The sequence below is a fragment of the Erpetoichthys calabaricus genome, chromosome 12 (genome assembly GCF_900747795.2).
Source record: "Erpetoichthys calabaricus chromosome 12, fErpCal1.3, whole genome shotgun sequence".
Taxonomy (NCBI): Eukaryota; Metazoa; Chordata; class Cladistia; order Polypteriformes; family Polypteridae; genus Erpetoichthys; species Erpetoichthys calabaricus.
The window spans coordinates 133,535,256-133,550,975 of NC_041405.2; the positions used below are offsets into that span (position 1 = coordinate 133,535,256).

The 15,720-nt window shown below is 42.9% G+C and overlaps 1 protein-coding gene across 1 annotated transcript in view; it reads left to right on the forward strand.

Moving 5' to 3' along the window:
• The window catches only part of ncanb (neurocan b), a 166,016-nt gene that overhangs the window by 130,799 nt on the left and 19,497 nt on the right, over nucleotides 1-15,720 (forward strand). Inside the window, 2 exon segments of the mRNA XM_051934684.1 lie at nucleotides 3,684-3,797; nucleotides 14,376-14,534. Of these exon segments, the coding sequence (XP_051790644.1) occupies nucleotides 3,684-3,797; nucleotides 14,376-14,534 (273 nt within the window).

Consider the following 15,720-nt stretch of genomic DNA (forward strand, 5'->3'; position numbering starts at 1 on the left):
TCTTCCACATGAGTGCCTTGAGCATGGGAAAGGCGCTATATAAATAAAATGTATTATTATTATTATTATGAGTACAGTACAGGTTAGGTAAGATCAAGTTACCAAGAGTTCAGTGACCTTATGGCTGCCCCTGAAGTGGCTGGAGTGTGTGGTGAGGCTCCAGTAGCATTTACCAGAAGGCAGTAGGGATGAGCCATATGGCTGGCATCATAGATGATGGAGTCAGCCCTCCTCAGATATGAGGTAGAGTAAATGGTGTAAAGTTGAGGATCACTCCCAAGGATTTTAGAAGGAGTACTGATAATCATTTGGAGGAGCTTATGATCCTAGAAAGTACAGTTACCAAACCACATTGCAATGCCCCCAGTCGGGTGGCGCGTTCAATAGTGAAGCAGTACAAGTTCACTAGGATTTTCGTTCACACCCCAAAGCTCTTTAGTCCCTGAACCTTTTTGTGGATACAGGTGGTGTTGACAGACCACAAGAGGCAGTTGAAGATCTGATCACCCATAAACCTGAAGATGCTAACTGTCTGGATGGGGGAGCCAGTGTTGTAGAATGGAGTGTAACTGCCTTTGTTCTTCCTGAAGTCAACAATGACTTCCTTTGCTTTGTCAATGTTCAGGAGAGGTTGTTGTCATGGCACCCTACAGTCAGGTCTTTTATCTCCCTTCAGTATGCAGTCTCATCATCATCATGGTGGTGTCATCTGCAGATCTAATGCTGTTGCTCTTGATGAATTGCTACACAGCCATAGCAGTGAGCTGAGGCAGCAGCTTTGCAGAACACCGATGTTGGTGAACAGCGTGGGGGTGTTCCAGTTTCCAGTCTGGAGCCTAAAGGAGGAAAATATTAAAAATAGATAACTTCAAATAACCTCTCTAAAGATAAATTTGAAATAACAAACAAAACCGTCACTAAGGTCGCAAAGAATGCTTTTGAAAACTCACTAATGCCTTAAAAAAGTGGAGTTTTATGTGTACAGCATGTTCTATTTGTGAAATCTCAAGGAAAATTGAACCTGATAAATTTCCTTGAAGAATAAGTGCACCAAATTTCAATGAAATCAGTGCACTGGGCATTGAGTTGTTTCATGCAGACAGACAGAAATGACAACAATAGTAGGTGCTTTTCACATTTTATGAAGATTTGAAGGAAAAGGATCTGACTAGGGATAGCTGTATGGTGATCAAGCACATTGACACCACATAGAAATGGGATAAGATGAAGAGGAAGAGGAAGAAGAAGAACATAAAGCGTAACATTACATAGAGAATTCAGAGGAGAGACAACACACAGTCAGCTTTAGCCAATTCCACGCTGGTTTTTAGCGTTAGAGGTGGAGCTAATCAGCAGAACCATTCTGAGGGTGGAGTCAGAGAGGTTCACAAATTCAGGGGGTGGGACTAGAGGTTATAGGGTGGAGTCAGAGAGGAGCAGCTGCCATTACACAGTGACATGTGTTTAAAGAAGCAGAGTGAAGCCAAAGTACCTGTTCAGAGATGGAGTTCTATCTTGAAGTGTAGCAGAGCATCATCAGTCTACTAAGGAGCACACACTTGTGGAGCCGAGACTGTTAATTAAATGGCTTTATAACACCAACCTTTTTAAATGGCGTCCACCCAATCTGGTAAGAAAAGCACAAGCTTATTTGTACTGGGCATCATTATAAGTGATCTCCGCTTCATGGAGGCCAATCAGTCCCATCTAGTATTGAAGGAACGTACAGTTAGGTCCATAAATATTTGGACAGAGACAACTTTTTTCTAATTTTGGTTCTGTACATTACCACAATGAATTCAACTCAGATGCAGTTGAAGTGCAGACTTTCAGCTTTAATTCAGTGGGGTGAACAAAACGATTGCATAAAAATGTGAGGGAACTAAAGTATTTTTTAACACGATCCCTTTATTTCAGGGGCTCAAAAGTAATTGGACAATTGACTCAAAGGGTATTTCATGGGCAGGTGTGGGCAAGTCCGTCATTATGTCATTATCAATTAAGCAGATAAAAGGCCTGGAGTTGATTTGAGGTGTGGTGCTTGCATGTGCAAGATTTTGCTGTGAACAGACAACATGCGGTCAAAGGAGCTCTCTATGCAGGTGAAAGAAGCCATTCTTAAGCTGCGAAAACAGAAAAAACCCATCTGAGAAATTGCTACAATATTACGAGTGGCAAAATCTACAGTTTGGTACATCCTGAGAAAGAAGGCAAGCACTGGTAAACTCAGCAACACAAAAAGACCTGGACGTCCACGGAAGACAACAGTGGTGGATGATTGCAGAATCATTTCCATGGTGAAGAGAAACCCCTTCACAACAGCCAACCAAGTGAACAACACTCTCCAGGGGGTAGGTGTATCGATATCCAAGTCTACCATAAAGAGAAGACTGCATGAAAGTAAATACAGAGGGTGCACTGCAAGGTGCAAGCCACTCATAATCCAGAAGAATAGAAAGGCTAGATTGGACTTTGCTAAAGAACATCTAAAAAGCCAGCACAGTTCTGAAAAAACATTCTTTGGACAGATGAAACCAAGATCAACCTCTACCAGAATGATGGCAAGAAAAAAGTATGGAGAAGGCATGGAACAGCTCATTATCCAAAGCATATCACATCATCTGTAAAACACAGTGGAGGCAGTGTGATGGCTTGGGCGTGCATGGCTGCCAGTGGCACTGGGACACTAGTGTTTATTGATGATGTGACACAGGACAGAAGCAGCCGAATGAATTCTGAGGTGTTCAGAGACATACTGTCTGCTCAAATCCAGCTAAATGCAGTCAAATTGATTGGGCGGCGTTTCATGATACAGATGGACAATGACCCAAAACATACAGCCAAAGCAACCCAGGAGTTTATTAAAGCAAAGAAGTGGAAAATTCTTGAATGGCTAAGTCAGTCACCTGATCTTAACCCAATTGAGCATGCATTTCACTTGTTGAAGACTAAACTTCTGACAGAAAGGCCCACAAAAAACAGCAACTGAAAGCCGCTGCAGTAAAGGCCTGGCAGAGCATTAAAAAGGAGGAAACCCAGCATCTGGTGATGTCCATGAGTTCAAGACTTCAGGCTGTCATTGCCAGCAAAGGGTTTCAACCAAGTATTAGAAATGAACATTTTATTTCCAGTTATTTAATTTGTCCAATTACTTTTGAGCCCCTGAAATGAAGGGATTGTGTTAAAAAAATACTTTAGTTCCCTCACATTTTTATGCAATCGTTTTGTTCACCCCATTGAATTAAAGCTGAAAGTCTGCACTTCAACTGCATCTGAGTTGTTTCATTTCAAATTCATTGTGGTAATGTACAGAACCAAAATTAGAAAAAAGTTGTCTCTGTCCAAATATTTATGGACCTACCTGTAGTATCTGAAGTTGACATCCTGCTTTCAGAGTCTTAGATGTTACACGCCAGCCAATTTGGCTGCCTGACTCTAAATGATTGGTCAGAACTTGCATGTGGCAGTTGGTTATGCATAACTAAGAGGTCCAGAAGGAAGGCATTGTCAACATTTTTGCAATGGAACAAATTGGACGTGTGTGTGTGCATGTGAAATTGAGTTTAGCTATCTGCCTTTTATCATTAGGATGTTTTGATTGGCACACTTTACTAGTTCTCTTTTCATCACTGCTGTATTTTTCTTCTTAATCTATGGCTTTTTCTCTTTTTTTCGCCCTACAGACATCGACGACTGCCAGTCCAACCCTTGCAAGAATGGCGGCACCTGCATCGACGAGATCAATTCCTTCGTCTGCCTCTGCCTACCCAGCTATGGAGGAGACACATGTGATAAAGGTGCGGCTTCCCTCCCGTCAGATGCTAGAGGGCCAGATTAAGAGCAACTGTGCAATCCGACAGCTGGGCTAATGAGGCGTGTGGGATCAATTTCAGGCCGGAGAGAGAGAGAGAGAGACAGAGAGGCAGATTTATGATTTTCTGTGCCTTGATAGAAATACAGCTACTCACTTAATGGTACTGCCAATGAACTGGCTTATTAAAGTGTGACCTCTATGCCCATCCAGGCTCTGGCCACACTTGCATGCCCTCAGAAAGCCAGTGGCGTTATATTTGTGGATTTATTTTTTACTCCCTGCTGGCTTTCAATTGGACTTTCCCATATTAGATAGAGTATGTAGTGATTTGAACAAAACACCATCAGATAGCAATGGATGCGAGGAACCTTAAGAGCTGGTGGATAGCAGGCAAAAAGAAAAGGAAATAGAGCAGCGTGATAAATATGAGGCAGATGCTGATAATGTCTGTTCAGAGTGCAGTCTTTGGTAGTGTCATCTGAAATAAACAAGGACTGGATGGGAAAAAGGCAGCAGGTCAGAGCAGCAGAAAATGTCTATGACAGTCATTTGGAATGGCCCTTTATCACTTCTCCCGATGAGGTTAAACTGCTGAGTAGAAGGTTGAGGACACTCAGGGAAAAATGAGCAGAGCTAACTAGATTAGATTAGATTAGTTACACTTTATTAATCCTCAAGGGAAATTGAAAGGCATGTTAAGGCATAAACACAGAACACAAAGATACTCACGCAAAAGAACAAAAAGCATATAATACAATAAATATTATGCTAAAGTAATTAAAGTCTATGCTGTCTTCCTGTAGCTTATGGTTGGAGTGAAAGGAAGGGATGTCGGAAGGAAGCATTGAGCGACCTAATGGCAGCATGCAGAAAAGATCCCCAGAAATGATTCTTGATACATAGTCGAGGAATGAGCCTGTGGTTAACAATACACCAAGAAAGTGCCCCCTAGAGGGAAAGGGTGCAATTGCTTGTGATGGCATCTAACTTTGCCACCATTCTGTTTTCCACAGCAGCCTCCAGAGTGCGTTGTGTCAACTCAAACTGCTTGTGGATGCCCTCAGAGTAATTCTTTTAAACAAATCAGTATGCCCCCCTGGCACTGCTCACACTGGCATTTGGAGAAGCTCTTCTGTCATCAATGTCCGGTGTTCCTCTAAAGCAGAAATTTTCAGCCGTGTGCCACAGCGAGAGGTCCACAGGTCTGCCGCAAAATTTTTTAAAACAAATTAATGAAAGACTTCTTTAAAGAAATATGACGAAAAAGAAATCTACAACACTACTTTTATACCATTCTATATGATTTATTTATCATTTTAATAGTATTCATATACTATATGTGAAATGTAAAGCAATAAATTCATACTTTCATGCCTTTATATCCACTTTACATGCCCATCCATCCATTTTCTAACCCGCTGAATCCGAACACAGGGTCACGGGGGTCTGCTGGAGCCAATCCCAGCCAACACAGGGCACAAGGCAGGAACCAATCCCGGGCAGGGTGCCAACCCACCGCAGACTTTACATGTCTCAACTTGTTAAAAATATGTAAACTAAAAATTATTTCATATAATCAATTTTTTTGAACATTTAGTTCAATAATATACACATTATGCTTATGTTGCATGCATACCATGCTTTGTAATATTCCAAGGAATGCATCTTATTGTTGAATGTATCTATTTATATCCCACTACGCCCTGGCTGAATTTGATCACGCATTCACACATATAATAATAATAATAATAATAATAATAATAATAATAATAATTCTTTTTATGTTTATACAGTGCTTTTCTCACAACTCAAAGCGCTTTGCAAAAAGCACGCAGGGAGGACCCGGGACACAAACCTGTGATCACTTTACTGAGAAGCAGCAGCGCTACCGCCTGTTCATAATATATGGAAAGGCACCTGATAATTTGGAGTATTTTTTTATTACAAAGAATTATAAACAAATTGCTTCAAAAATATTTTTTCAAAAGTTACTATTATTATTTTTCTTTGTAAATTAACCAAAGTTATACCTATTTTTTGTCAGAATGGCAAAAAATATAATATTTGGTGGGATACAAAATTTTAGTAATTAGTTTACGTGTGCCAAGAGATGAAACAGGTTGAAAATCGCTGTTCCAAAGTGCAGCTCTAGTTGCCCACATTGTTTGCCCTGACAGGCTGCTGCCTGCTTGGTAACCTTCTCTTATGGCAGCAGGGGTTCAAGTTCTTCCATGCCATTTACTTTATATCTTGGATGTCTCTAAACGGACTACCTAAGGGGGTGGTCTACCCTCCATTACCCATTTAGTAATATTCTTCAAAGCTCATAAACAATCACTTGTCCACTTCTTATAATCCTACCTACATGTCCAAGAGCTTTCTTTGGTTTAGTTCAGTGTTCTTCTTCTTCTAAAAACTTTTCCCACTTCCATTGGGGTCCCAAAGCTGGACCAGCATCCTCCACTGTAATCTGATGCATACCTCCTAGCCAGTTACCCATTACTTCCTTAGATCCACCTTCAAACAGCCCATGCCCTTTCTCTTCTGCTCTGCCCCAACACCCCCATATCCACGATTGTTCTCACCACATGACATATTTGCACCACTTTAACCTTCTTTCCTGTGGTTTCCTTAAAGATTTTCCCATCTTTAACTTTACCTCTGTTTTTTTCATTCCTGGTCTTATCAAGCTTTGTGAGTTCACACATCCATCTCTAGATCATCATTGCTGTAGCATCCCATTTCCTCCCGTGTACCATATTGACTGCCCAGGTTTAAGATCCAGCAATGCTGCTGTTTCACCCTTCACTCCTGCACCGATTCTTCAGTTTGATATCACTCCCGATACCTTCGTCCAATTTTTCCAACCTGATGTCATTCTGTGGTTTATTTTTAGATGTAGCTCTCTACCCACTGTTATGGTTAATCCGAGATATTTGAACTGTCCCACCCTTTTAAGTCTTACTCCCTGGTTTACTCAAGTCTCTAACGGACATATTCTATTAATCCGTCAATTTTTATTTTAATGTAATGCCATTAACAGCATGTGCCAACACAACACAATATTACAGCAGGCAGTAAGATGACAATACAAAATCAAATATGGAAACTGGTTTGCACAAAAGGCATCACTGACAAGTAACAAGCAGGGAGCGCAGTATCAAAAGGGGCTATAAAAATCAAAGACTTCCAATTTAAAACTACAAAGAGAGTAAATGGCAAAGTGACAGTCAAAGCAGCTGCACAGAGTTGATAAACTGCTAACTTACGAGGCTTCAGTGTGGAAATGACAGTACAGGCTCAGGGATTGATCCGTCCATCCATTTGTTTTCCAAAACTTGTAAATGAAGGGGTGACAATTAAATAGCTGTAGTAATCAGACATACTCACACCAGATAAGAAGAGAGGGCATTCTAAACCACAGTGTAATAAATGTGGTCAACGCTGAAGGAATTCTGCATCATGGTGAAGCGTAGACCCCGCTGTATTTTCTTATTGTCGTCTGTTTCGACATAAAGTAGAGGAACGAGGGCAGCCAGCTCCAGCAGCTCCTGCTCGTCCAAGTGGGCACATCCCAGAAGGTTCTCGTGGCATCTGATTGAAAGTTTTGCTTTTTGAAATGGGAGGTGTGGCGCTGCTCGGGACGAGGGTCAGGGGGTTACAGGCCCCAGCAGAAATAGCGACGCCACTAATTGAGTTGCCTGCGACCCTGAATGCCCGTGCGGCTGTCAGCTCTCGCTCCGAGACTATCTGAAGCCTCTCTAAATTAAATCCCTGAGGAGTGGCTCTAATTGCTTCTTTATTATCTTACTTTTATATTATTGATGCCTTTTTGGCGTGAGGAAAAGCACAAAGGGACATGTCATGTCTTCTCAAATTGAAGCGAACAGTCGTCTGCCCTTCGTCTCATATGGTTGGAGGTGTTGCAATATGGCTTACTGATGGTGATGGCGGAGGTTTTAGATAAACTGCCTTCTCCCACACTTTCTTGCTTCTGCGCTATCTCTCTCCCCAGCACCAAGGATAAAAACGTACCTTTGGGCAAAGTCATAGAATCATACACATGTATACACTCACGTAACCCATGCACACGTGCCGGTGAAACAAATGTGGGTGCAGTTTTTGGGGGGACAGTTCTCACCAAGCACTTCATAGCTCAGGAGAAAAGAAAAGAAAAACACACATACACCAACTGTAATGGTGCCTACACACAGAGCACTTTGAGTGGTGAGAAAAGCACTATGTCAATATAAAGAATTATTATTAGTACTAGTTGTGTAAGCCCGTGCTGTATAAAGCCTAGGCTCCTAGAAACTATTGAAATTGTCAGAAAAAAAAATGATATGCAGAGTCGGCGTTTTCGTTTTGCGGACATGCTCGCCCCCCTCATCCATCAGCGGATAAGAAAATTTCTCTTTCGTTTGTCTTTCCTCTGCGGTTTCATTTTGTCGATGGAGTCACTTTCTTTCAGCTTCATGTTGTAGCCTCGCACTTCTTTCTTCTTCCAGCTCATTAATTTGGGCCACCTTGCCGGCACTTTGAGCTTCATGCTGTAGCCCTTGCACTTCCAGGCTGGACAAACAGACACACACACACATTCCACACGTAGACGTTTACATATAAGATTAGTAGTGGTAGTAGCGTAGCCAGAAATTTGTTGGTGGGTGGGCATATAAAATTTCACCCAGATAAGACAGTGTGAAGAAATAAACAAGTGAACCACTGTAAAATGTGTTGGGAATCCACCCCGTATACTCTGAAAGCAATCGTCAACAAGAAAAGAGTAATCATATAAGACTGAGCCAACATCTGACTGGCTAACAAAATGAAAGCTTAGGTTTATATAGGAGGAAAACAAAGGGGTGGGATCTCAGACGGAAATGACGTCTGCAGGAGGGAGTGACAAAGAGGTGAAACTAGGTGGAGTCTTAATTGGCTCTTCTTTCTGGTGGTCTGTGGAAGAGAGAAAAAAGGTGTGTCACAAAGATTACACAGAGACACCATGAAGGTTTGGGGCAGCCACCGTAAATTATGTCCTACCTGCAAAAAGGTTGAAACAAACACAGATCTTTACAGATCGGAGTCCACAACTAAACTGACTCATGCCAGCAAAGATGGCATCATTATACCAGAAATGACATCATCTGAGGTGCCTGAACCAGAAGTGACGTCATCAAAAGTGCCAGAGCCAGAAGTGAGGTCATCTAAGACAGTGGTCCCCAACCTTTTTGACAGCAAGGACCACTTTATTAGATGCAAATTTTTCCACGGACCGGTTGGGGGGGGTTGGTTGGGGGGGGGGGGGGATTCAGTTTTATACACAATTTACATAACATTTCTATTATTATTAAAGTTATTAAGCAGTTCGCATACGTTTGCAATCTGAGATTTTTCTTCTTTTTTTGCATATAACAAAGACATATGCTTTACATTTGCCAGTCCAACAGATTGCACATCACAAACACTGCAATCTTTTTTTCGTGTCTGCCGTTTCTATAGGAGGGTGACAATGAGTTAAATTCCAATGGATGTTTTTCAAATGTTGACAAGCAATAAGCAAAAGGTATCAATGAAAACCACAGACAACAAAAACAAAAAAAAACAGTACGAGGAAAGTTCGAAGAAAGAGATTTTTTTACAATGTTTCTGTTTGGGGATCGTTGTGCAAACGTGCACAACTGAGCTGCAACCACAGATCTAACTGCTCTGTGGATGATTCGTTCAAGCATTTCAAGGTCACTTCGTTGTAATGAAAGCATCTGTTGAATGTCCTTCGTAGTAACGTGATTTCTATAGACTCATGTCATATGGGGAAACTGTCGGGACCATAAAAATACTTTGTTGTAATACTCTCTCACCTTGGTATCTCTCCTCTCTCTGCGCCGCTGCAAAGCCCCGCCCGCCAAGCGTTCTGAAAAGTCTGAGTGAGTCGCCGTTGCCGGCAGTTCTCTCGCGGCCCGGCTGTCAGACGGCTGCGGACCGGTAGTGGGCCGCGGACCGGGGGTTGGGGACCCCTGATCTAAGACACCGGAATCCCACTTGAATTTCCAGAGAATGGTCTGTAAGGGATTGAGAAACACAGTCAGTGCACCCCACCGCCCCCTGGTCGGATGTGGAATTACTATTGTTCAGGCCCTTAAGTTGTCTCCTACTCGCAAGTGTGTGACAGGCGTTAGTGCTGTTCATCAACCACTGGCTCTGTACCTCTGTACTCCCAGTTAAGCCCTTGGACTGCCTCCCAAGCACATGTGTGTGACAACGATTTATTGAACTTGACATCAGAAGCCAAATGTGGGGGGTCCACTAATAAAAACCTGCTTAGTAATGTACACAACGTACTCAAATTAAAACAACCAGACATTAAAAATAAAACTCTATCCTTCTTGGCTATTATAAGAAGAAATCTTAAAGTATGGCCTTACAATGATGCAAAAAATAAAGCAAAAGTAACAAAAAAAAACATTTAACTGGCATGATAGCATCCAAACTATAGACACCAATAATAGCCTACAGTGAACGACACCATCAAGTGAATGTTTTCAACCTTCTTAACCTGCATGACCTTAACAAATAGTAGCCCTGTTACTGAAGCACACTAAGGGAATAAAACACACGATGTATAAAAAGAAAACTCACAATCTGAATCACAACATACCAAGTCTATTGTCAGGTTGAATGCAACTAACTTTGCTTGTTTTTATTTGTATTTGTTTGTTTAGTTTCTATTTTATGAAATGAAGAGCCTTACATAGCCCAGCATTGAATTGCTTCTGTGATTACACGTCGCGAATATTTTGAATCGCTTCCAGTTGCACAAGCTGTAGAATGCCTAGTAAAAGAAGGCCCCTATTTACTGAGGCTGCTGTTGTTACATTATAGGTGTAGTCACCATAGCGTTCTAAGCCTTTTCAATGCATTGTTTGGAGAAGTAATCACTTTGGGCTTATCAGAGCTCTCGCTCTCATCATGGCCACGCAAAGCCAATTCAAATGCCCCACAATATTTCACACAGTCTGCTATTCTGGACAGGGTGTGTCTTTTTTGGTCAGCTCTTTGTTGTGCCATCTAATGCCAATCCTGCAGCCTTCATTTGGATGTTCAGCAATACTAAGAGAGAGAGAGAGAGGTTGGGAGCACTGAAACAGCACATTGTCTCACTCACCCAGTCATGCAACGGGTGACACCTCAGCACCACACTGGTTCAAATGGAATGGAACAGTTGGAGTTTGTTTACAGTGGCTGCAGTGCCAATCCTGTCACCAACCCCCAAGTTTTCCCTGCAGGTTGGAGGACCTGCTTGCAGGGCTGGATGCAGGTTAACATCATTGCAGGTTAAGGGCCTTGCTCAAGGGCCCAATGGAGTGGAATTACTTCTGGCATTTACAGAATTCAAACCAGCAACTTTCAAATTGCTGGCACAGATCCACAGCCTCAGAGCCAGCCTGCCAAAAAAAATTAGCCTCCTGCGATTGTCCAAATGACTGTGGCTACTCTCATGCCTCTTGCATTCTTCAGAAAGATGTTTTCAATCTCGTACCCCACAAAGTTTCGCTACCAACGCTTTGAAACAGCAAAAAGGAAAGCAAAAAAAGGCATTACTTACATCACACCCGGTGAGCCAACTCCGTTTGTCATAACAAGAGTGGTAAAAAGTCAATGTGTAAGCTCGTCCTCAATCACTTGCCTGCTGCTGAATTCTTAAGTCAGGTCAGTCTAGTCCTAACTTCTTTATCTTTTTTCTTTCTTCAAGTGAACGATTTATGAAGGGGTGTTTCGTTAAAGAAATAACCGAATTTTCTTTAATTTCTGAAGTTCCTCTTGAAGCTGCCATCAAAGTCGCTCTCGCTCATCTGTAGTTACATAACGTTAAAGGCAGGTGTGAACAGTGAACCACTGATATCAACATGACATAGTCTGTTGATGATTGTCCAATCACGTTAGCTTAACAAAACCTAAAACAATGCTTATTTGCTGCCAATAAATGTGGGAGTGTCCTGAGCACAGAGAGCTGCGTCCCCGGAAAAATCTGAAAGCAACCAATTAAAGGGCAGCCTCAGGTCACCTGTTTGTCAAAAGATCAAAGACTTGCATAGACTCTCATTTGGTCGGCGCCCTTCACTCAGGAAACACAGGAATTCACACATAATTTTTTTTTATTCACACAGAAATTAAACAAATACAAGCCAGAACCCATTTTTAATGGATGTTGACATGCGCTGACACCAGGCATGTTGTGCAAATAAACACATTTATTTCATGTTTATTGCTCATTACCAAATTAATTTAAGTAGAGCTTTTAAAATACTTGGGGGTGCAGTGGTCCACCACTCTGCATCACAAACCACCACACCAACAGATATACATGGTATAGGTGTGTACACCAAAACACATGTACTAACATTTTCTAGTCATACACAATCACATGCGTACCAGTAAGTGCAAAAGGCCAGAGTGGTGCAGACACACACTGTATATGTGGTGCCAATAAAAAATATTCATCCTTTTAAGATATCACAACATTGAATCAAAGTGGATTTCATTTGTTTTTTTTGACACCGAGCCACAGAAAAAGTCTGCCTTAATGGCAAAGTGAAAGCAGATCTCTGTACAGTGGTCTAAATTAATTACAAATATAAAACACAAAACAGTTAATCACATAAGTATTCACCCCCTTTATATTCAGTAGATGCATCTTTGACAGCCATAACAGCCTTGAGTCTGTGTACTCAGGTGTTTATCAGCTTTGCACATCTCTACACTGATCTCTACATACCATTTTCCCCATTTCTTCTTTACAAATCTGCTCAAGCTTTGTCAGGCTGCATGGTGATCGTGAGTGAACAGCCTTTTTCAAGTCCAGCCACAAATTCTCTGTTGGATTGAGATGTTAACTCCAGCTCAGCCACTCCAGGACATTCACATTGTTGTTTTGAAGCCGCTCTTGGGTAGCTTTGGTGTTATGCTTGGTGCTGGAAAGAAAATCTTCTCCCAAGGTGGAGGTTTCTGGCAGACTGCATCAGGTTTTCCTCTGGGATTTCCATGTATTTTACTGCATTTGTGTTACCTTTACAAGCCTTCTTGAGCCTGCTGCAGAGAAACATCCCCATAGCACAATGTGGCCACCACCAGGCTTCCCAGTGTGGATGGTGTGGTTTTGAAAATGTGCAGTATCTGGCTTAAACTAAACATGATGAGTCTGATGGCCAAAATGAGCAATTTTGGTCTCATCACACCACAGAACCTTCTTCCAGCTGACTTCAGAGTGTCTCCTATGTGTGTACTTTCTGGAAATCTCAAGCCTGGAGGTCATCTGCATTTTTTAACAGTGGTTTTCTCTTTGCCAGTCTCCCATAAATCTGTGACTGGTGAAGCACCCAACAACAGTCTGCACATTCTCTCCAATCTAACCGCTGTAGTTTGTAACTCCTTTGGAGTTCTCACAGGTCTCTTGGTGGCCTCCCTCACAAGTCTTCTTCTTGCATGATCACTCGGGTTTTTGTGTAGCCAGACCACCCTGCATTCCCCCCTGGACCCTTCTGGCACTGTCTCAGTTTGGATAGGCCCCTGCCTGACCTCCCAGCTGCTCCCAAATTAGAAGGCGTAGGGCACAGATTTGAAATCATACGGTTACTGCCCCCTAGTGGCTGTGTTTTCAGGCCACCTACCAGGGTTTTGTATGCTGGTTGGTGTCACACGGGCCAGCTTCTGGGAGAATGTCCTTTTCCTGGACTAATTCATGTCTCATCTTGAGTTTGTAAAATGCTGGAGCAGCACCCTATGAAGGTCAAGTATACAAGTTTTTACACAAATGCAAAACACCATTAACATGGATTGCTCTGCAGACATACATGGATGTGTCTCATGATTTCAAGGACACATCATTTTGCACAAACACCCATGACTACACCTATGCCCACAAATGCCATCACAAGTTTGCAGAAACAAGTCCGCATTAACACACTTATGGTAACAGTCCTACCATCATGCATATGAGCGCATGTGCACACACTTGAGCAGATAGGCAGGCAGCATTTTTTATGCCTAATTGGCAGCCTGCAAAGCAGTGGGTGGCTGTGAGCAACGGGCACCAGCAGGCAGGTCTCCGCAGTGATCAGCTTTTGCCGCCTCTCACGCATTCATCTGCATGTTAAGCAGGGCAGCGGCTGGCCAGGCAATTTGCTGGTGTCACCTTTGATTTGTGAGCAGTCGCGGCTTCACTGCGTGGGCCTGAGAGTCAAGGAGAGTGGAGGCCATTCAGTCTGTTAGGTGTGTGCGTGTTGGGGGGAATTTGGTGTCACTTATGAGCTTTATTTGCAGAATAAGGGGCTGTGAAATGGCACCCTGGAATACACCATGGTCCAGCCTGTAATATAGGACAGGCACATAAAAAGGAACAGAGCCCACCAGAGGGGAGGGCGCCATCTGGTAAAGCCGCTGCTATGCCAATAGAGACAGCTGGCTGAAAATGGAAAGAAAATTACAGCTTTCTTCAACATCTGCCTGGATGCTCCTGCCTGGCCACTAGGCATCGCGACTAACTCTCAGATGGTTCTTTTTTCAGATACAGAGGGTTGTGAGCACAGTTGGAGGAAGTTCCATGGTCACTGCTACCGATACTTCTCACACAGACACACATGGGAGGATGCTGAGAAGGACTGCAGGGAGCACAGCGGGCACCTGGCCAGCATCCACTCACTGGAGGAGCAGAACTTCATCAATGGTCTGACCCAAAAATTTATTTTCATGTAAACATTTACGGGGGCGGCACAGTGGTGTAGTTAGTGCTACCACCACACAGATGCTGTGTGGCAGCTAGTCATGAACCTAAAAGATCTGGCTCAGAAGGGAGAGTCACTATCACTGGCTCAGAAGGCAAGGTTGACTATCGCTTCGGAATTAGATGTTGTGGGTGCGAGTCTGACCACCAGCAACTCACCACAGTGCAGAACTGAGATGACTGAACTGAGATTGCCTTGCACTATGAGTCCATGGCAATTCACTTGGCGATGAGGATGGGATTTGCACTGTGGGTGGGTGGAGTGTAGTGGCAACACTGCACAGAAAAAATGGGGGCTGACACAGATCATATTACGTCACCGAGAAGCACACCACTCACAATGTTCAGAGGTGGTCTAAGCGTGACTGACTAATGGGTTTACTCCTTTGGCTTACGTTTCAAGGGGATTGCCATTTCTTTTGGGTTCACGAGTAGTCATCGTCAGTTGACACAGTGCAAATCATTAAAATTAGATGCTTCATGGTGTTAGTCCATGACAGTTCATTTGGTGACGAGGATGGGATTTGTACTGTGGGTGGATGGAGTGTAGTGTTAACACTGCACAGAAAAGGTGGGGGCTGACACAGATATTTGACATCACCGGGAAGCACACCACACACAAGATTCAGAGGTGGTCTCTGTGTGATTGACCAATGGAGTAACTCCTTTAGTTTACGCTTCAAGGGGATTGCTCCTCTGTCACATCTTGTGGGTTCTGACTGGCCTCTGACAGTTCATCACAGTGCAAATCTTCTAACTGTGATGCTTTGTGGTGTGACTCCATAAAAATTTACCAGTTGTTGTCCATGTGGAGCGTGGATGTTCCCATCATTTTGGATGGATTTTCTTCCTGCAGCCCCAACGACGTATGTATTGGTTAGTTTTTGGATTTGAGATTGGCCAAATATGGGTATGTATGTGAGTGTGGCCCCCAATCCAGGGCTGTCTCCTGCCTTGTGCTCAGTGTTTCCAGGATAGGCTCTGACTACAGTGAACCTGAATGGGATTAAGCATGTTGTGTTATTTTAAATGTATCCACGATGAACTCCAGACCCTTATATAACCACTTTTCTTTTGCCCACATCTGCACATGTCATTCCTCATCAATGTTGGAATTGTTATCTAACCC